This window comes from Canis aureus, chromosome 10, assembly GCF_053574225.1.
Source record: "Canis aureus isolate CA01 chromosome 10, VMU_Caureus_v.1.0, whole genome shotgun sequence".
In the NCBI taxonomy this organism is placed as follows: Eukaryota; Metazoa; Chordata; class Mammalia; order Carnivora; family Canidae; genus Canis; species Canis aureus.
In genome coordinates, this window is record NC_135620.1 from 6,513,262 (window position 1) to 6,536,647 (window position 23,386).

Consider the following 23,386-nt stretch of genomic DNA (forward strand, 5'->3'; position numbering starts at 1 on the left):
CGTCTTGCTGGGTGTTAAGTTTTTTAGTAACTAGATGGAAATGAGACCGCCAAGGCAAGCGAGGGTCCAAGAACAGATTTTATTGCAGGCACCCTCGGGCGAGGTTCCACGACTCACGGGGGAAAGAGAGTGAGTCGGGGAAGTCGCGCCAAGACAAGGTGGTCGGGGGTTTACATAACGTTGTAAGGCAGAACGGTTTTCTATTGGTTGGCTCATATGCAAAGGAAGGATTGCAATCCAACCAGTCAGAGTGACCCTCACTATGCAAAGGAAGGATTGCAATTCGACCAGTCAAAGGTGACTTCCTCCTCTGGGGTTTGAAGGGCATTGGGTTCGGTTGGGGAAGTCCAAAGGAGAGGTGTAAGGGTCTGCTCAAGCTGTCAGCAGGTCATTGGTCCATTGGCGTCCCAAGTGGAGGTGGTGACAGGAACCTCAGCCATTTTGCCGTATCCGCCACCTTGAGGAGTTTCCCTTCCCGCCTGGCCCCAACACTGGGTACATCAAGAATGCAAGACCATGACTGCTCTTTACCTGAACCATTTCCCAGGCTGCTGTTTTGTTGTTGTTGTTGTTGTTTTTAAAGATTTTATTTATTTATTCATGACACAGATTGAGACAGAGGCAGAGACACAGGCAGAGGATCCATGCTGGGAACCCAACGTGGGACTTAATCCCGGATCTCCAGGATCACACCCTGGGCGGAAGGCATAGCTAAACTGCTGAGCCACCGGGGCTGCCCCAGGCTGCTGTTTATAGTGAGCAATCTTGTGATATGAGGTGATGCCTACCTCCAGGACAAAGAACAGATTTGCTTACTGCTTGCTATAAAAGTGGTGGGTTCCTCAAGTGGTGGGTTCCTCAAGCTCTGTGTTCCTCAGATATGACACCCACACAGTGCATATGGAGCATCCACCTACACCTCTTCATGTCACCCCCACAGGACTTGTGAACAAGAACCACTGCAAATACACTGACAGTAGTGCTCTTTGCTGTGCCATGGGTAACCAAGTCCTTTGTTTCTGTTCTGGGAGTCTTGTGTTTTCTGCCAGCATCCATGAAACAGTAACAGGCTAATTTATTAGATGGTAAATGCGGTAAAATCAAATCCCAGACCTGACAAAATGGATAGGTGGGATTTTAGTCATGATGGAGTGAAGATGTCAACTCTCACCGCCCCACTGCCTGCACCATCAAAAAAAAAGTAAACCGGAAAAAATAGTCAAACCAATCATCCGAGGACTCTGGAAAATGACCAAAGGCAAACAACAAATTGAGGATCACTTATTCATTTTATAAAATAAATCCTGAGAATTTTGGGCAGGAATAGTGGGAGCCTAGGTATTTTGATCAACCCCTGCAGACTCCCCATTGGTGCCACATTGCTACCAGACTGAGGCTGACACTGAAAGCCAGGAGCTCCAATGCTGGAGAGAGCTAACTTGACTTGCCATGGACGGCAAAATAAAAGTCCATTCCTAATGGTACTGGTAATAAAAATTGCAAAGTTGGGAGGGAGGAATAAATAAATAAATAAATAAATAAATAAATAAATAAATATCTCTGTCAACATGGAGTCATGGACTCATTTGAAGTGAGCAGTAGACCAGTGGACTAGCCAGACATTTAACAGATCCTGGAAATGAGAGCCACTGAGGGTCAGGATAAGCTCTTCACATATCTCTGCATGACTGAGAAGCTACATATACACAAGGAGACACAAGCCTGTCCCTGTAGATACCTGCACCTCCAACCCTGGTTCTAGTGCTAATTCCGTGACTATCTGCAAACCAACTTAACTGTTCTGTGTTTCGGTTTCTCAATTGGTACAATGGTGGTCAAGCACTGTTCGGAGGAGAAAATAAATTATATAGCATGAATGTAGAACCTAGAACAGCAGGCACACGGCACCTGGGTGGCTCAGTGGTTGAATGCCTTTGACTCAGGTCTTGATCCTGGGATTCTGGGATCAAGTCCCACACTGGGCTCTCCACAGGAAGCCTGCTTCTCCCTCTGCCTGTGTCTCTGACTCTCTGTGTCTCTCATGAATAAATAAATCTTAAAAAAAAAAGAACAGTAGGCACATAGTATTACAAAAGAGTTTACTATTCTCAGAATGTAGTATAACAACACTTCATCAGAATCCTTGGGGAGATTTCTATGATTCATTCTAGAACTACTGTATCAAAGTCTCAGGGACTTTCCTCAGGAAGGAACCTGCGGAAAATCAGTATTTTACAAGTAGACTAGTTGATTCTTATATCATAAGTGTTTGAGAACTACTACTTTCAGGTAAGATAACTTTTAGAGTCTGTGCCCAGATGCCTTGAGGATAGAAATGATCATATTTATGTCAGGACCCCCATTGCCTAGCACACAGTAGACATTTAGTCAAACATCTATTGAATGGTAGAAATTTCATGTAAAGCTAATCAACACTCAGCCCTCCAATTCCCACAATGCAAGATAAATAACAAATTGGGCGTAGAATTTAAATCTTTTTATTATATGAGAAAGCTAAAATTACTCTAATATCACATAGAGCAGTGATTTTTTAAATGTACTTGAGTCACGGACTCCTTCCAGAATATGATGTAAACCACAAACTCTCCAGAAGACTGAAGGTGTATGTAAAATCTTGTCAGTCATTTGAAGGGTAAATTACCCCAGGTCAAAAACCTCTCATATGAAAACTGATTTGTCTGTCTCCTGGAAGAAAACAGGAAGCTCTTGTTTATCTGTGAATCCCTATTTCTAGGGAAAAAGCATAGAACATACTTGGCACTGAATAGTTTTTGAATGAATAAATGAGTCACTCGTTGATAAAAGGGTATGTATCATTAGGGGATCACCTGGAACTCCTTGAGTCACCTAACATTGAGGTGGAGAATCCAAGTACAGGTGTTGCACATTTGATTCATATCCGAGATGCCAAACAAAACCCAAGTGGAAAAATAAAATGAAATCATCACTTAGACACAGCATAATAAAACTGCAGAGAAGTAATATAAAGAAAACAGCCAGAGGAAAAAGATTCCATTAGTTTCAATGAACAAGAGACTAATAGTTGGTTTCTTCATAGCAACGATACAGAACCCAGAAGACAATGGGAAGAGATCTTCAAGATCTTCACCCAAAGAGAATTTTAGGCTCAGAAAAAATTTCCTGTTAAGAATGAAGGTAAAATATAGACATTAAAAAAAAAAATTTGAAGTGAATCTGCCACCAGCTGAACTGCACTAAATTATTCCAGACAGTAGCTCAAAGACACAGCCAAGGAACAGAGAGCAAAAAAGATGGCAAATATATGGGGAAACCTAAATGAATGCTGACTATACAATAGTAATGACTTATATTTAAAGATACAGAATATATGACAACATATAAATTTTTTTTAAGATTTTATCTATTAATTCATGAGACACACACACACACACACAGAGGCAGAGACACAGGCAGAGGGATAAGCAGGCTCCATGCAGGGAGCCCGACATGGGACTCGATTCCGGGTCTCCAGGATCACGCCCTGGGCCAAAGGCGGCACTAAACCGCTGAGCCACCCAGGCTGCCCGACAACATATAAATTAAGAGGGAAGTAAATGGAGTCATAAGGCAACAAGTGTCAAAGAATTCTCACACAGAGAATATGTTCTCCAATAACATTGCAATTACAGCTTAGATAGCTATCTCTGGAAATTAAGAACTATACTTCCAAATAATATCTGTGGGTCAAGTTACAAGTAATGATGAAATCAGAAAATTCTTTGAAATAAGTAACTAAAACAGATACCTAGACATGTAGGAATGGAGTTTATGAAAGGCAGAATTTCTAGGTGGCCTCTGCATTCCCTCCTCATCCCCATAACCATCCCCTCGTGAGGGCAGAACCTATTAACTTGCTTCTTACCAACAGATATGGCAAAGGTGAAAAGATTCTGGAGATGCAATTACTGTTCCTATTCTGCTGGTGTTGAGTTAGTCAAAAGGAAGATCATGGGTGGTTGTGACCTAATCAGGTGAACCCTGGCTGGCCTATCTGAAAGAGACTCCAAGCAGAGTCTCTCCTGATGGTTTGGAAGCAGCAGTCAAGACATGATCTACTTATATGGAGAGGCAGCCTCTAGTGGCGGAGGGCTGCAAGGAATTGGATTTTGTCAACAACCCAATGAGTGTGGAAAAGGGCCCCAAGCTCCAGCTGAGAACCTACCTGATGAAGCCTTGTGAGCCCCTGAACAAGGACCCAGCTAAGCCGTGGGCCGACTCTAGACCCATAGGTACTGGGTCATAATAGAAGAACGCTGTTTTTAGATGGGTAGATTGATGGTCAGACACTTGTCACAGAGCATAGATAAATGAACATACAGCTAAAGTAGCATTTAGAAGGATATCTACAGGTTTTTAAGATTTTATTTATTTATTTGAAAGAAATAGGGAGAAACAGGTTCCCTGCTGAGCAGAGAGCCTGATGTGCGCCTTGATCCCAGGATACTGAGATCATGACCTGAGCTGAAGGCAGATACTTAACCTATTGAGCCATCCAGGTGGATGGATATATATATATATATATATATATATATATATATATATATGACTAGAAAGTTGAGAACATGAGCTAAATATCCATGACAGTAATACAGAAGTGTGACGGAATATTTTGTTTAGTTGAAACTTGCACTGGGGTGCCTGGGAGGTGCAGTTGGTTAAGCATCTGCTTCTCCTCTGCCTCTCCCCACTGGCTTGTGCTCTTTCTCAGTCAGTCTCTCTCAAATAAATATATAAAATCTTAAAAAAAAAAAAAAAAAAGAAAGTTGCATTAATTCCAAACGTTGTACAAATATGCAAAGGATAGATGACAGCTCAAATCTTGGAGAAAAAGGTATAAAGACTTGTTTTACCAGACATCGAGAATTTTAAAATTTGTTGTAGTTAAGGCAATATGTTACTGATGTACAGAGAGATGGACCAATGTAACAATGAAGAGCCCAGAAACAGACTCAGGTAAAATGGGCATTTATAGATAGATGACAGAACTGGTACGGCAATCAACAGAGAAAAATGAGTTTTCAAGGAATTAAAAAAATAATAATAACCATGTTATTTACCTTATCCTATAGAACATAAAACTGTACATATTTTAGAACACAGTACAAAAGAAGATAATCATGACTCCAAGATGGAGACGAATTTCTTCAGCAAGACATAAAAATACCAACAATACAGAAAAAAACTGAAACATTTCATTAGGATTAGAAAGATAAACAGACTGAGAAAATATTTGAAAGTTATAACCAAAGGATTGGCCTCCTGAATTTATAAGGGCGTCCTGTTAACCAAAAAAGTCTCGAACAATCCCATTTTTTAAAACAAGCAAAAGATTTGAACAGGGACTTTATAAAAGAAAATCAAAGGGTAAGCAAAGCCAGGAGTAAACAAATGAATCTCATGGAAATGCAAATTACACAACACTGAGGTCAAATACACAAATGACAAATGTTGTCTTTCACAACATATACATGGCTCTAAAAAAGTAACTGAAATACATTAAAATGGTGGGATTATGGTGGATTGTATTCTTTGCATTATTATTTCTCAAATTCTTTAGTTTTGCCTTTTCATTTTATGCCCTGGAGATTTTCCAAAATCTTCAAGTCTGAGAATACCAAATGCAGAGCCTTCCCATTGCTGCTGTCAAGGCATCGATTGCTATGAGAAGAGTTAGTTAGGACCAGGTGGAGGTGAAGATACACACTTCGTATGCAAACAGTTCTACTCCTGGATGTATTCTCGAGAGATCCTACACATATGCAATAGGAGAGATATGTAAGAATGTTCTTTGAGGGGCATCTGGATGGCTCAGCTGGGTAAGTGTCGGCCTTCAGCTCACGTCATGATCCTCTGGGTTCCCAGGTCAGATAGAGCCCTTTGCTGGGCTCCCTGCTCAGTAGGGAGCCTGCTTCTCCCTCCTCCCTTTGCTCCTCCCCTCCTGCTCATGCTCACTCTCTCTTTCAAATGCATAAAATCTTTAAAAAAAATGTTCATCACTTTGTGACAGTCTAGGTGCTAGCACAGCAGAAGAGACACACACTGCAGTGTCCTCATATAATGGACAGATACACAGTAAGAGAAAACCACCACAGCCATGAGCATCAACAGGGATGACTTAGCAAAACAGTCAAAGGAAAATACATGTACTATTCTAATTATTAAATAGGATCTAATACTCTATTAAGCTTCATTAAAGGGACCCTGGGTGGCTCAGTTGGTTAAGCATCTGCCTTTGGCTCAGGTCATGATCTGAGGGTCCTGGGATGGAGCCCCAAATCAGGCTCAGCAGGGAGCTGGCTTCTCCCCTCCCTCTGCCACTCCCCCCTGCTTATGCTCTCTCTTTCACCATCTCTCTCAAATAAATAAAATCTTAAAAAAAAAAAAAAAAGAACTTTACTGAAGTTTACTTTTGCCTGATATTTTTCTTAGACTATCTTTCAGGAGCATAAACTTCAGGACTATTCAAAGTGTGGTCTACAAGGCCATACTGAACTGTTACTGGTTGAAGAAGAGATAAGCACAAAAAGAGAACAGAAATATGCCTAGAAAGTAGGCAGTTAAAAGGCTAATAGTAATTTAATAGTGCCAAAATATTCAAGCATGTGATTTTGTATTTACAAGGATCAGCTTGTGATGGTTTGGAAGTTTTTTTTAAAAAGTGGTTTCAGGGGCGCCTGGGTGGTGTAGTCACTTAAGTGCCTGACTCTTGGTTTTGGGTCTGGTCCTGATCTCAAGGTCATAGGGTGGGAGCCCCTCATCCGGCTCCTCACTCAGCACAGAATATGCTAAAGTTTCTCTCTCCCTCTCCCTCTGCCCTGCCCCCCTTCATGCTCTCTCTCAAATAAGTAATCTTTTATTTTTTTTTAAAGTATGTAACAGATTTCTTTTTTATTTACAATCAAGTTCTGTTGGGCAACATAAATAAATAAATAAAAGATGCGCCCTGGCCTGTGAATTCCACCTCCCTTGAGCTCTTGGAACAGCAGGCTGGAAAGTGGGGGAGGAGGGCTGGGGATAGAGGATGGACAGGGCGCTTCTCCTCATCGAGCTCCAGCACTCATACCCACAGCTGTCCAGAGAACAATTGTGGAAGGAAAAAAATAAAGTGCAAATTAAAAAGTCATGAAAGTATTGGTGTTTCAGTCACTCAGGAACTAAAAGGATATACACAGGTAAAATGGTAAAGATAAATGTAAAAAAAAAAAAAAAAAAAAAAAAAAAGCCACAGGCCAGTTTTTCCCTGGCCTTGATCCTAACTCCTAAAACCTAAAGAGGACATCCCCATGCTTCTTGGAATGGGCTTCTCGCACTAAAGCACCGAGGGGGTATTGCACATAGGCTTGGCAAAGGGGCAGTGACGTGGAACTGCTGGCTCCAGGCTAATACACTCGAGGCCTCCAATCTCTCGTTACCAGTGACTGTAACTGAGGTGCACCTGGGAAGAAGGTGGTGCACGCCCCACCACTTTCTGGAAGTCCACGGAAGACCCTCCACTCCTGCTCAAATAAGTAATCTAAAAAAAAAAAAAAGTAGTTTGAGAAGAACTACTACACGTAACTGATAAAAAAAAAAAAAGAAAAATAAGAAAATTATTTCTATTACCAGCCAAACATCGTTATGTCTAGTGGGGAAGTTCAGGATGTGATCAAGAAAGGACACACAGAAGCCTTCTATGGTACTGGCAATGTTGCATTTAACCTATGCATTGGTTATATGAATGTGTGCTTTATGTTCTCTTTAAATTATACATATTTAATAACTTCTGTATTATGTCAATTTCACAATTTTATGTTTAAAATTTGATTCAGGGAATATAAAACCAGTTCTTTAAAATACATACAAGTATCTATAAAGGTAACCAAAATACATCTAGGTGGATGGTGGGATTGAGTGGATTTTACTCTTTGAACCATTAATTCTCAAATTCTGGTGTTGCCTTTTCTTTTTAAAGGAATAGTAATTAACATCTAGTAATTAACATCACTAAAACAGATTGTGCCAGACCAGTGTTACTTCTATATATCTTGATTCCAGCCAAGTAATATGATCACTTCTAATATCTTATGGATAAAATGGAGAAATGGGAACTGAAAGACAGCACATTTGCTAGTTTACAGATAACATCCTTGTATTTTCCCCCAGAATCTGGAAACAACCATGACAGAGAAGTTTGATCAAACAACACTTTTATTATTAACAAAGTTAAAGAACAGTTTTTTTCAATATGTAGCAATGGAGACTGGCTAATAGTCCATATCCCTGAATTAGAGATTAATCCACTTAATCACTGGCCTAGCGAGACAACCACGGGTTCCCCTATGAGGAGACAATGTTAAACTCCTTTCTCGGGAGTAAGTCTTCTGATCCATATATTCTCTTTCACATCTAGCATCCTAGAATGTCTAAAGACTCTCCCAGTCGATTCCGCTTCACTACTTATGGAATATAAGTTGCTCATAGAGCTATCCTATCTCCCTCAACTAAGTTCCCGGTGGTCAAGACTATCTTATTCATTTTTGAAACTTCTAGCAGACTACTGAGTACATGATCGATGAATGCTTTCACGTTTGTGTTACATATTACTTAAGAGCCATATGAATAGAACCTACAGTAAAAACTTTGGAAACTAAAGATCAAGAGACTAGAATTTGACCCATGAGAAAAATATAGCTATTTATTAAGTGCTTATATTTGATAGGCACTGATCCTAAGTGTTTCATAAACACCTCATTTGATTCTCATTATAGTAGATATTACCTTAGTGATAAAGAAACAGAAATAGTTGTTAAAATCATTTGTGTGAGGTCATACAACTGTAATCTGAACTTGGCTGTGACTCTAAAGCCAAAGCCCTGAACTTCTGTTGAGCTATACTGAAATCAAGATAGCTAAGCCTTCTGAAATCTACCCTTAATTGGTGCTTGTAAGGCAGTGCTGCAGTGGTTGGAGGAGAGGCTCTGGAGCCAGACTGCTATGGTCACACTGCCTCTGCTCATTACTGAGGTGTACGAAGGCTCCTTAACCCATTTATGCCTCTGTCTCCTCATCTATGAAATGAGGAGGATATCCTTAATTCACAAGATTATTGCAAAGATGAAATGTGTGGATACAGGTAAAATACTTAGCACAGCACCTGACACATGGTAAGCTTTCAATAAATATTAGCCTATATTTACTGGGACTTCTCTGCTACTTTTGTTGAATTTTGGCCAGGAACCAGAATGTCCCGTACGACTACATTATGAAGGGAAAGAAAAAAGCTTGAGGAAACTTGGTATTAAACAACCTAAGGTTAATTTCCTTAAGAAAACAAAGGGCTTTTTAGGAACTGAGGGCTTAACTCCTATTCACCCAGCCTTTCAGTAAGAAATGCAAAAAGTTTAAAAAGGAGGTAGTTTCAAGGTGGTATTCCTCTTCTTTATCTTTCTTAGCCAGCCCCTGAGATGTTTAAATGAAATACCAAATAAAAATCACTCTCTCGGGGCACCTGGGTGGGTTAAGAGTCCAACTCTTGATTTCAGCTCAGGTCTTGACCTCAGGGTTGTGAGATCCAGCCCTGAGCTGGGTTCCACCCTGGGCGTGGAGCCTACTTAAAAAACAAAAAAACAAACAAACAAAAAACCCCACCACTCTCTTGCTACAAATTGTATCCCAAGCTGCAAGTTTGTAAGGAGCTTTACAAAGACAAATCCTGACAGAGACAAGCGAAGTTGGTTTGTTGAAAGATTATTTTTATTCTACAAGAATTGATTGGTGCAATCCTGCAGAACCAACATCTGTTTAGAGAAATTTTTCTTTTCGAAAGTAAATGAAAACCCCCTTTGAATTATTTATATATTAACTTGCTTAACTTTTTAAAACAATAGTCATAGGGTCTGCTTTGTCCTACTTAACTATAAATGTTACACATTTACAAACCAAAGCAAAAATGGATGTACAGAGATCTAAATGAAACCTTTCAAATAAAACTTCACTGTATTTTCAAAGTTGATTATCAAGTCAGGAAGAAAGCTGTGAACCACAAACCATTTGTTTCTTTAATAGAAAAAAGAATGTTCTGATTATTAGCAAAGTAATATCTTAAAATGGATCTTCACACAGTTGAAATTTTAGTAATAAACTTGTATATCAAGTCCCTTTCCATTATTTATTTTACTTTAAAAATATATACAGCTAGTGATGTTAAATATATATTCTGAGCCATCTGTCTAAACATAAATATTTGGGAACTTCAAACTGTTCCAACAACTTATGAAAGGATTAAAGAAAAAAGATGAGCTACAAATTATACAGTAGGAGGAAGAAAAAAAAAGCTCTTAACATTTAGGTCTGGATAGAGATGTATTTTCTCATTTATATATACATACTCGGTTGAATATAGACAGCCATCAAACTTGAACCAGTTACATACAGACTAGACGAAGTCTCTACTATTCTACAGTAGGTTAACCGTGGTGATTTCGAAAAATTTAATAGATCTCAATAGTTTCAAATCAAAAGTTATTTGTAGTATGATTCTAGTGAAGTTTTGATAGGCACAGAACAAATGACTGCATTACCTATGCTAAACTTGGTGCATTGGTCATACCTGACTCTGCTTAATTATGGTGGTAAGTGTCTGAATGTGACAGAGCAGACAGGCAACCAGAGAAGAACATGGAACATGCCCATGCTTATCGATCACATTACCACCAGTGTTGAAAATTTTCAAATTTAAATCTAGAGGGACTGATAAAGCTGCAGGACAATTCCATGACAAGAACCCAAGAATCTTAAACTTCAGTTCCTAATCCTCTGATAAACAGGTTAAGGAGTCACTTTTTGGTCTTCAGAAATTTTAGAATTAAAGGACTGAAAACATGTTCATTCCCTGCTACACTGTGGCATCTGAAATTAGTAAGCATGACCTTGAATCTGTTTTGCTCTTATATGCAGAAGTGTATATGCTTTTTGAAGACTGCTAGAGACAGCTTAGCATTAAGAGTTAACTTTCAGTCCATAGTGATAAATGACTAGAAATACTATCTAATCAGCATTCTACGTACCACTTATCAGAATCTCTACAATATGCCAGTCTTGTTCAGCACTCATCACTCTTGGGTGGGGGAGGGAGGCATGGCAAAAAGCAGCTGTAGTTTTTTTTTTTTTTTTACCAGCAGAAAAGCTTTAAACACCTATACAGTTTTGCATTTGTCTTGTATTCTCTTCTGAATACCTGAACAAAAATCTTATTTCAGTCAGCTCAGTCTACGCAAATTATAAAATACAAACACAGTCTAAACCCTATAGTGTATGGAATATGCACTGTTTAATATTCATTAAATGCAGTACAATTGATGAAGATTATCAAATAAGAAACACATGGCATTCTAAAGTTTTAAATCATTTTAGGGTGGCTAACCAGATTGTACAAACTACATGAGCAAGACAACAAATGAAAACCAAAAAACCAAAACAAAATTAAAGAAAGAAAGAAAGAAAGAAAAAAAAAAAAAAAACAAAGAAACTTCTCAGTGCATCACAGTCATCAGGACAAAATATATGGCACTTTTACGATACAAATACTACAAGTATTAATTTAAGCCAGGAATGACTCAGACATTGAAGCCACATTAGGGCATGAATCAGCCAATCAAAATGTTAAAATTAAACAGATCTTTTTTCTTTGTAAAAGTACTGAAAATGTAGTATGTGCAGATAACTTACTAAAACTTTTCTCATTTCATCTGCCTCCCCCTGTAGAATCTTGTGTTATTCTGGAATTGTTCTACCTCTTTTAACAGTCTGATTTTTAAGGCCTGTCATAAACTGTTATGCTATTGAAACATACTATTTTCCCTGTGGTAAGAATGTCTTCATGAAAAAAAAAAAAGAACATATCTGCTTATAAATCATAGAACAAACACAAAAAAAAACAAAAATCTGACATTTTCCAAGCTAACAAGAAATAAATTATACCATGATGCATCAATTTAAAATTATATCAATATTAATTAACATTTCCATGGTGGCTCCCCCCACCCCCAAATTAAACAGTGCAGAATAGGGCCTGGGCTTACAGTTAATCACATTTGGTTTTCGGAAAAACAAAACTTTACTATAAACAATTAAAAGGCAATTTTCTTCCTCCACAACACACAGACATTGAATTGAAGGTTTTTAAAATATCCACTACCTATAAGACAAGTACTGTTAAATGGCTAAAAGGAATCAAAATACCAAAGTTTAGTGTGCGAAGAGTAGATACAAACAACCAAGAAAAGATCATTGGTGCTGACTATTTAACATGAATAGCCCAAAATAAGTTCTGAAGTTTTTCTACCTTTACAAATAAAAAAAAGGTGTCCTTTCCACAGTTTGGGGATATGCACTGTACATCCCCCCCCAACAAGTGTATGAGTAAGGTTTAAAAATGTTGCCAATGTTAAGTTCTTCAGTACCTAAAATTAATTAGAGGACAGCAATAGTATGGTGGCAATGGTGCATCAATTCTCAAAACGTAGTTAGGATCCAACACGAGTTGTGGTGGTTCTTTTATCTGAGAAAAAGCTTTTCAGGAGAAATACCTGCCCTATGCTAACCACCAGGAGAATGAGTGCTTCTCCTACTGACCAGTAGGCCACTCTGGTATTTAGATCTTCTGCTCGGCTTCGGCCCTGAGCTTCTCTCAAACGGAAATGAGTCTGATAGTCGATGACAGACTTTAGAGCTTCGTGAATGGAGACACAGGCAGATTCCATCTAAAAAGAAATGCTTCCAGTTAGTATGTCCAATTGATCTTTCAATTTGACCTCAATGCCTCCTCTGAGTGGCACACACTACTCAGCCGGCACTTGCTCATTTACTCATGTATGCCTGTGGTCCTGGCAATGCCACACTCCTGTTCGGCCCCACTGGGATGACTTGCCCCCCAACTTGGGAAGCCATAGCTGCAGCACCTGTAAGGTCCTAACTAGATGGATGAAACGCTAAGCTAACAGTTGCAGAAACATTTTCTAGTTAAGGTTGGCGGTTACAGAGTTTCAAGTTCAGGTTCCTCAACCAGGAAAAATTAGGAGGAAGACAATGGCAGGTCAGTAAATTTGATGGATAAGAAGAATACAAACCAAAGCCCAAATACCTACAAAAATAAACCAAGTAGGACACCAAAACAAGATTGAATTAGGCAAAGTTAACTATTTTAAAAGTACTTGGGTCTGAACATGATAGGTCAGAGCATCAATGTCTTTCATGTTTTAATTTACCAATTTGCTAAATAAGTCTCCCCTCTCCTGCCATCAACCAAACCAACAGAACTACTGTCAATAGGATGGAAGTTTCAGTTTCAATGCGTCATCAGTCTGAGCCTTCACCAGGTGGCACCTTACCTTTTTACACACTGATCACACGATCTGCTTTCAGAAAGGTTAAGTGTCTAAACTTTTTTTTCTATATACATCAGAGTTTATTATTTTTCTACTGCTGAAAAAATCCTAGTGATGAAATATATACTTTATCATTAAATTATACTTATTCTCCATCACAAACCATGTGTTAAGAATTTTTAAAATAATCTAAGTGTTTTTTTCCTTATCATTAAGAAAGGAACTATTGACATATTTGTGTATGGCCATACAAAGGAAAAACATTTTTATGACACAGGACAGTGATGAGGGCCACTGAGGGTGGAAAGCAGGGGAGAAAGATGGTCAACATAACTACTTTCCTGTATTCTGAAAATTCTCCAGGAAATGAAGTTTATCTTAGCAAATCTTCCAATGTTCCTTTCTGCTTCTCTCTCTCCTTTTGGATGCCAAAACTCATTAAGCCAACTCAGTCACTATAAGACCTCTACGTCACAAAGTTATTTGGACCCATTTCTCCTAAAGTGCTTATGACTTTTACAACTTTTTTCCTCTTTTTACTAATAAATCCACAGAATCTCTCAAAAGATTCTGGGAATATTTTTTTCCTTAATTTTAGTGAAGGAATATAAACACTAGAAAAGAATTCAAGCATTTAATAAAGTTCTACCAAAGTAAGTACGAAAGCAATCATTTATAAAAATATTCCATTAAAATACATCTAGAAAGTGAGAATTATGTGGTCCATAAACTGCATGGATCTGTTAGAACACTCACGTTTTTGCTGTTCTTCCTTTTGTTTAGGTCCCTATGAAGCAAAGATTAACAAAACTGTGCCATAATGAATGATTTCTAATTTGTTGTAGAAGGCTACAGAGGTGCTTCTGGCAGATCTCTACTTTCTATGCATTCTTAAAGTGGTATGCATGCTAACCCTGGAAGTATGCATAAAAGCAAGGACACAAATTCTGAATGTTTAACAATTCCCTGAAGCCCAACATGGAGTAAGGGTTAAGATGTGCTGGATGAAAGAAAATGATAGAAATTAAGGGACTAATTGCATGGATGTATATGATTTTTGAGATAGAAAATGTAGGCAGGGGGTACCTGGGTGGCTCAGTGGTTGAGTGTCTGCCATTGGTTCAGGGTATGATCTTGGGGTTCTGGGATTGAGTCCCACATCGGGCTCCCTGTAGGAAGGCTGCTTCTCCCTCTGCCTGTGTCTCTGCCTCTCCCTCTCTCTGTGTCTCTCATGAATAAAGAAATAAAATCTTTAAAAAGAAAAGAAAATGTAGGGAAAAAGGGAAACTCTAGGTGGCAATGTCCAGAAGAGCACGGTACAATGAGGGGTCATGTCAGTAATTAACGGATGGCTAACCTTGTTTCACCAACATGTATTTTCCTATTTTCCTCCCTGTTGCAATTAACTTAAGGCAGCTCTCTGGTGTGTTACCATTTCAGTAATACTCTTATACTTTATAATTATTTCTGAAAGGCAACACTATATAACCCCAGTAGCATTATCAACATATAAAATAATAAAAAATATTTAAAGTTTTCAATATAATGTTCAAATTTCCCCAAATATTTCAAAAGTTATTTCCAAATCAGAATCCAAACAACTTTGACACAATCATTTGGTTGATGTGTCTTTTAAGTCTCTTTGAATCTTTAGGTTCTCTTCCTGCTTATTCCCTTCCCATCTGTTGAAGAAATCGGGTCCTTTGTCCTGCTGCATTTCCACTTCCTAGATTTTCCTGACTGTATCTTCACGGTGTTCCTCCATCTTATGTTTTTCTTATCCACTGCTAGTTGGAGCAAGAGACTTGAAGGAATTCAGATGTAGTGCTCTGGGTAGGAACACCTCCTGGGCAATGTTGCATACTTCGATAATGCATATTATCAGAAGATACACAATGCCCCATTCTCTCTCCATCTGGAACAGTCATTAGATTTAGGTGATATTGGTCTGATCCAGTCACTGTAAATCTCCTCCTCAGCCTTTCACCTAGGGTTTTAGCAGTGACCAGTTATCACAGTCTACCCTAGATCCATTATTTTATTAATAGGTGAAAAATGGTGATTTACAACTCTATACGTTTTCTGCATTTACCAGCTGGTAATTTTCTCTACTTTAAGGTGTGAACAGCTGCTTTGTAAGTATCGCTACCACAGCGACTTATTAGCTAAGGAGAAAAATAAGCCTAAAGTAAAGAAATGTGATATTAATAAAGGAGATTAACAGATACTAACTGCTGTATTACCACTCATTCCTTTTACCTATTAAGGTTTTTTAGGGTAAGCTACCTTCTTATACCATTAAAACTCACAAAGGTTAAGTTATAATCAAGGGTCCCAATGAAAAATCTTTTTACAAAGCAAAGTGCCATTCATACAGGATGCTAACATAAGAGAACATTTCTGAAAGTAAGAGCAAGTGAATACATCCTGCTAATGCTCACAGTAGGTCTATGAATTAAGGCTCTTACATATTATTAAAAACTGCCTCTATCACCACATGACTTTGCCAACAGACTAACTAGAACCCAGGAACAATGTAATACCTAATTTAAGGTTCTAACAAAAGGGGATTAAAAGTAATTCCTCTGAATATTGAGTATCTTTTACATACAATCTAAGCTCAGACTATATTAAAACTGAAAATAGCCGTTTTTATCACCTGAGCAGCATCTGTTCATTGACTTCGAACTTCTTTCCTTATCTTTTTGTCATTAAGGTCTTCCTCAAAATAAAATCCAATCTACCTTTACCTTAATTATTTTTTTAAAGATCTATCTATCCATCCATCCATCCATCCATCTATCTGTCTATCTATCTATCATCTATTTATTTATTTATTTAGAGGATTTAGAGGGGAAGGGCAGAGGGAGAGAGAGTCCTTAAGCAGACATCCCGCCTGGCATGCAGCCTGATGCAGGGCTCTATCCCAAGACCTCAGATTACAACCTGAGCCGAAATCAAGAGCTAACCACCCCAACCAACCGAGCCACCCGGTGCCCTTTAACTATTTGTTAGATGACTTCCTTCTAATCATTAGTATTTTACTTTAAGTTACATCAAACATTATTCTAATAGCAGCGTGAATTAACACTAAATCTTGGTTTAACACTACCCTGTGGCATATTTATTTATCATTAAAGGCATTATTTTGTTTCCAGTTATAGCAACCTGCCAGGTTATGAATTCACATTCCTCCATGAACTAAAAACAAATGTTTCAGAATGCTGGAGCACTATCCAGTCTTCCTCAACTTCCTTTCCCATTGAAGTGATCCTCCTATTTTAAGGCTTATTTTCTTCAAACTGAAAAGTTCATAAACTCTTTTAACGATTGTCTTTTTTTTTTTAGAGATTTTATTTATTTATTCATGAGAGAGAGAGACAGACAGACAGGCAGAGGGAGAAGCAGGCTCCCTGCAGGGGAGGCCTGATGTGGGCCTCGATCCTGGAGTCCAGGATCATACCCTGGGCCAAAGGCAGGCACTTAACTGCTGAGTCCAGCAGTGGATCCAAACATGCCCTAAGTTCTCTGTGAAACGCTTTTAATCTACTGTAAGAATTAAGATAGATCTTAAAAATTGTGTAAAAGTCTCAAAATTCTGTGTTCATCAATAGTGAATGCACATTAATTTATGCTTTCCCCCTCTTCAACCACACCGCTATATAGCTGACTTTTTATTTACCTGGGTAAGAGCGCTGACTCGGTTCTCGCTAGGAAACAAAGGTGGGTCTTCTCCAACTTGAAAATCAAAATACACGGTTTTGTGTGTGAAAGTAGAAAATTCATTGCTAAAACAAAATTTGTATGTCCCATTTTTGGAGGCTGTGAAGGTAAAGCTATCATACTGTTTCTTCATCTCTTTATACAACACATTACCATCGGGATCTTCTAATCGGCAGTCTACATCATAGTGACCGCCAGTAATCACCTATAAAGAGAGAGAGGAAAAAGGAAGATATCACTGCAAGTAACAAGTTTGAGAGAGTAACCAAATTTCCTCTTAAAATAACAATAAGGCTATGGGCAACAGACTTTCCTATCACACAGGCAATTTTACATTTTTTAATTTCCAGCAGTGGATGGAATGTAAGAGGCACAAGTCCGTTTAACTAAAGCTTTATAGAAACTGAACAAATTTCCTCATGACAGGAAGGAGGGAACTAGCTAATCAGCCAGATGACTGTTCTAATTAAGGGAGGTGTCTTACATCAATTGCTTTGCCCAATGACCCTACAAGAGAGGGTTTTCACCCTCCATTTCACAAACTGAGAGACAGAGTTAAGATAAGCAACCTCCCCAAGACTGCTCATCTAGCAAAAGGCGGAGGCAGAACCTGAATTCCAAAGTCATACTCATGACCCTTAAGCTCATCGTCTAGAGTATTTTCCCTCCCCAAATGTTCTCTCCTAGTTTCCTATCAGCACCATCCAAGTACACACGCACAGTGCGGTGAAGTGGTGAATTAGGTCAGTCCTTGGCTTAACACCCCAAGCATGTTTCTATCAGAGAACTTTAACTCATTTGATTGCCAAATTACAGTCAGATTTGTTTCTTCAGTGATGCTATAGGTCAGTTACATGGAATGTGACACATATTTTGTTTTGAACTACATTATGAACTGAACAGACTTGTGGGCTAGTCTAAGAGTATTACCATTATTTTAAGCTTGTTTCCCTGAGAAACATCAAGGACTAAACCATATTGTTTGTATACTTGTGATTAAAGCAAAAACAAAACCAGACAAAACAAAAGCAAACACATCTTCTGCTTATCTGGAGAGCTTGTGTTTTCGGGCAAGCACGTTTGAAAGGAAAGCCAGGGGATAAATGAAATGTTCTCAAGAGGATTCTAGAGCTGTTTTTCAAGCGCTTATGCTTAATCACTTACAATTTATAGGCCACTTGGGTTGCACAGAAGAAGCAGAGGGAGATCTCTCCTGAGGTAGCAGGGACAGGTGCAGTAGTCAGGGAGAAAAGTGGGGAGAGGGAGGGAGGGACAGGTAGGAAATGAAAAGGCACAGGGTGAAAAGCTGGGAAAGATGTAAGGAAAAGACTCGTGGTTCAGAGGGTTCCCAACCACTCCGAGATGGGGGAAGGCCACAAGTTTGTACTTTCAGGCTTGAACTCTTTCCATTAGCATAGTATTGACATTCTAGGTCCATAGAACAGGGATCAAACTGCACTTCAAAGGACTGGCTGCTAATGTGACCTTTTGTCACTTAGGAGACAGGATGAACAACTGTACTATGTCACCAGATCACCTTGATAATTAAATGAAATATAATTATGTACTTAGGAAGCTGCAAAAATATGTAAATATTAACATATGGATATAATGTTTCGACATAAAATGTGTCTTAACAATTGGGCATTTACCACTTCTCCAAATGTCAACAACCTTTCCTCTGGGTGAAGATCATGACTTCATTTTTATATACCCAAGTGTTCACGCTTGGCTGCTGTACTCTGAATAATCAAATATGTACACATACTGAACAGGACCAGAACTGATCACCATGTCACTTTTCCTCCATCAACCTTTAAAACAAATCATCTTGTTTCAGATAAAAATGAGAAGCCTTCATAATCTGTCTGGTCACGTAAATTAGAGACCAGGAATCATCCTGAACTAAGTGTCCGTAACTGTCCAGCTCTCACATTGACATTACCACCTCTCTCAAATTCAGCCATCTCTTCCATTCCTAATCCACAGTCTAGACAAGACTAAAGCCACAGCTTCCTAAAAGGTTTTCCCACAACCTGATCTCTCTTCTCTCTAACCCAGGGGTTCTCAGCCTCAGCTAACATAAGGCTGGATAATTCTTTGTGGTAAGGGGCTGTATTGCCCTGTGCATTGCAGCACATTCAGCAGCCTTTTGGGTTTCCATCCTCTGGATGTCAGTAGTGCCACCTCTCCTCACGTGTCTGGGGGAGGAGGGGCAACCTCCCCACCTCCCCATCCCCTTAAAACCTTTCACAATTCCTGTGGCCTACAGAAAAATCCAAACCTGTTAACAATGCTGTACCACTCCTCTGCACCTCCTTCAAGGGAGCCTCACCTCTCTTACTCTGTGTTCCAAAAATAGCAGACTGCCAGAAGTTCTCTGAACCAGTCTTTGTTTTACACCTGCACGAACAGCAGCAGGCTAAACAGGTCTTGTCTGCTACAGAATCAGGACCCAAAATGACAATGCTTACAAATTTACAGCTTGTTACAGGAAAAGAATATAAACTATCAGAATCGAAAGCTGTCTTACAGAAAGAGGTTGGGAGGTTAGGAGTGGGTTCTTCTGTGCTCCCTCTGTGAAGATTGGAGATTGAGCCAGACACAGATTCTCAGACTGTGAACTACCCAAGTGTGCAAGAAACATCTTGCAACTAGCAAGTCCCAAATTGAGGCTTGGCTGGGTTTTTTCTATCTGGCCGGTCACATAGATGTATTCCTGCTATATAACCAGTCTCAACAGCACTCGGGGGGGGGGGGGGGGGGGGGCAGGCAGGGTGTCACCAAGGCCAGGTGTAAATCATCAATATCACTATTACCAATTAACAATGCTGACAAACCTCTAAAGCCCCTGGACCCACAGTTACAAAGCGGCACTATTACTGTATTTCAGTGTGGGCTCAAGCTGTTTTCAGGAACTGAGTCTCATAAACATCATCTACTTGCCTATGCTGCCCTTTCCCCTATGCCATCTTGTAGAAATATGCCTATTTCTCCTAGACAAAGCTCAAACATGAGCTCAGCCACCTTTCCCTTGACGATCCCTCCCTGTTTGGCCAGCACTGTACCCAGCCTGCACTGTCGCTGTTGCATTGAACACTGCATGTGTGTTCATGGAAGCTCCCAGAGGGCAAGTTCAGTTGCTCCCACGGCAACATCTCTATGATGTGGTACATATAATAAAGGAATTAAGAATTTACTCTAGGACTGCATACTGATTCTGCTACTTGCTAAGTTTTGTGGCCTTGGGTTTAAAGCTTTCAAAGCCTCAGCTTCATAAGTAAAACAGAAGTACTACATCTATTTCCTATATCGAGTTGTCCTGAGAATTAAGTAACATACCTGAAATACTTAGCATACTGTCTGCTACGTAACAGATGCTATTTTTTTTTTTAGCCCAGAATAGAAGTGGTAGTATTCTCAGCACCAAGCACAGCGTCTGATGCTGACACTTGAAATACACTCATATTTTTATATTACAATTCCTATTCTCTTCTTTTCTGTCCATGGCTCCAGTCCGTGAAGTTAAACAAACTGAAGGGTGATCTGTAGCCTCCCTCTCTTTACTACCAGTAGCCAAATCATCATGAGGTCCTGTTGATTTCACTTACTAACTTCTCTCCAATCCCTTTACTTTTTTCTTAAAGATTTATTTATATATTATTTATTTATCTAATGCATGTATGTATGTATAATTGATTGACTGATGATGCATAGAGAGAGGCAGAGACACAGGCATAGGGAGAAGCAGACTCCCTGCAAGGAGCTCGATTCAGGACTCGATTCCAGGACCCTAGGATCACATGAGCCCAAGGTAGATGCTCAACCACTGAGCCACCCAGGCATCCCCCCTTCACATTCTCCTTCCTCACAGCTACCACGCTAGAAGCCTGGACAACTACAGTAGTCTCCTCATCAGTCTTCTACAGCTACTCTTCCAACACTCTAACACACACTCTACTTGCACAAGTTAATATCCATACAGCTACCAAAAGTACCTGGATCTCAGCACTGCACTGCTTACAACCCTTTGACGGCTTTCCTATGCTCTTACGAAAAACCAAAATTCTTAACTAGGCCAGCATGGCACATGGTCTGGCCCCTGACCTCCCTCCCTCTGACTCCTTATTCCCAACTATACTGGATTTCGATGGTCCTCAAATACCCAGTCACTCCTGCAATGGGTATTCCCGCACTCCCCATACCAAAGCATTAACCACTGATCCTTTATAATTCAGCTTAAAATCACTTCCTAAAGGAAGCCCTCATTGATCTCAAAGATCAGACTGCTTCTCCCTATTTTCTGCTCTTAAAGCACAGTTTCAATGAATGAGCAGGTACAACTAAAAGGGTACAATGGGTGGGGAATCAAGGATGGCAGTGACCCAAACCACTCAAACCACTTTTGTATCATCAGCACCTACCACTCAACAGCTGCTCTGCTATGTTAAGTCAGCTACCGAGAAAGATGGAAATAAAGAGTGTTTCACACACGTAAGAAACTACATTCCATTAAAGTGTGTTTTCTGGGACGCCTGGGTGGCTCAGTGGTTGAGCGACTGCCTTTGGCTCAGGTTGTGATTCCAGGGTCCTGGGATCGAGTCCAGCATCAGGCTTCCCACGGGAAGCCTGCTTCTATCTCTCATGAGTAAATAAATAAATAAAAATCTTGAAAGAAAGAAGGAAAGAAAGAAAATTTGTTTTCTATAAAATCCCCCAAACGAAAAGGGGCCTCTCATTTATCACAGCTCTTCGTTCTACACCTTTGGCAGGTGGTCATTCAACCTCGAGGGGAGCTCTTCCTGTGACAGGGACAGAATCAACCAAAGTCCTAATAGCATCAATGGAGAAAGTGAAAAGCAGTGGAATGGGGTATTGGCAGTACTTCCGATCTGATCAGAGCGGAGGTGTGGAATCAGTGGGAGGAACGGCCGGGACACTGAGCACCAGAGAACAGAACTTTTGTTAAAAGGAGAGTCTGGTAAGGAGAAAGTTCAACAGGCGTTAAAGTGAAGGGCATTCGAGCGTGGAAGGAAGAAGTCACAGCGACACGAAGCATTTCTGGAATTCACGTATTTTCCTATCTGGTCTAAAATGGCTCTCGCCCCACGGTTAGAACAGGAAAGGCAAACGCCCCACATCAGCTCGCTAGAGGGGATTCCGGGCTCAGCCAAAGAACGGAAAAACCTAGACAGGAGGGAGTCGGCCAGCGGGCGGCGGCCCGGACCCTGGAGCCGCGCCCTGGGGGCCCCGCGCTGGCAGAGCACGGAGTACCTGGAACTCGAGGGTGCACTTGGTGCCCTGCGTGATGTCCTCGTAGAAGCACTGCTTGGCGTTGTCCGGCAGCTCGAAGGTGATCTCTGAGGCGCCGCCGGGCCCCGGCGGCAGCAGCAGCAGCAGCATCGCGAGCAGCCTGCAGCCCCAACGGCCCGCGGCGGCCGCCCAGCGCTGCGCGGACCCCGGCCCCGGCATCCCGAGGCGACGGCGGCGGCCTCAACGGAGCTGCGGGGAGGCGCGGGGTCGGGTCTGCGCGGACTCCCGCGCGCGGCAGGCCTCGGCCCCGGGAGGCCCGCGAAGACGCACGGCAGAGCCGCTCCGAGCCTCGGAGGGATTCGGGACGCGGGGGCGAGCCGCTGGGCGCCGCCGAGCGGTGCGAAGGGACCAGGGCCCGGCGCCACGAACGACCTACGGGGCAGAGGTAAGGCCGGCAGGGTTCGGGCGGAAAAGGCCTGAGACGGCCGGAAGTGGGGCGAAAGCCTGGGGAGAGGGGGCGGGGCCTGAGGCACCTGCTCCAGCAACCCGGATGTGCTCTCCCCCGGCCGGGGGGAGAGGCGTTGCAGTGTGTACGTGGAAGCTCGCGAGACGTCCGCTCGGCTCGCGTCGGCGCCGGAGGCGGGGGCGGGGGCGGGGGGCGGGGGCGGGGCCGGAGCGAAGGGCGGGGCCTGCCGGGGTAGAGGCGGGGCGTGCTGCGCCGCAGGTGCGGCTCCGAGAGAGCATCACCCAGGGAGCGGCGGCGAGCGCGTCCCGCCCCAGGGGGCTAGTGACCGGTGGCAGGGCGCTTTGTTGTTGAGAGCTGACAGCTTTCTCATAAATAACAGCAAATATTTGGGGTGAGCAGTTTAACCATGAGTTTGAATTCTGGGACCGCTACAATTACAGGAATTTTAATCCCTGCTGTGCAATTCGCTGGCTGTGTGACCTCTCAGCTTCACTTTTGCATCTGTAAAATGATAATACTACGTAACCCAGAGGGTTAT

General features: G+C 41.0%; 1 protein-coding gene across 1 annotated transcript; it reads right to left on the reverse strand.

Annotated features, from left to right (window-relative positions):
• Positions 1–9,752: 9,752 nt before the first annotated feature.
• Positions 9,753–22,874, reverse strand: TMED7 (transmembrane p24 trafficking protein 7). The gene is made up of 3 exons (XM_077911268.1): positions 22,404–22,874; positions 17,089–17,334; positions 9,753–12,782 (listed from the first exon to the last, which is right to left on the reverse strand). The coding sequence occupies exons 1-3, from the start codon at positions 22,599–22,601 to the stop codon at positions 12,546–12,548; spliced, it is 681 nt and encodes a 226-aa protein (XP_077767394.1). The 5' UTR covers positions 22,602–22,874; the 3' UTR covers positions 9,753–12,545.
• Positions 22,875–23,386: the final 512 nt, after the last annotated feature.

Excerpts from the sequence above, each read along its gene's own strand:
- TMED7 (XM_077911268.1), bottom strand. The coding sequence starts at position 22,601 with ATGCCGGGGCCGGGGTCCGCGCAGCGCTGGGCGGCCGCCGCGGGCCGT. Across the intron at positions 17,335-22,403 it reads AGTGCACCCTCGAGTTCCAG|GTGATTACTGGCGGTCACTA; the intron begins GTACTCCGTGCT and ends CTCTCTTTATAG. Across the intron at positions 12,783-17,088 it reads GAGTCAGCGCTCTTACCCAG|ATGGAATCTGCCTGTGTCTC; the intron begins GTAAATAAAAAG and ends ATTTCTTTTTAG.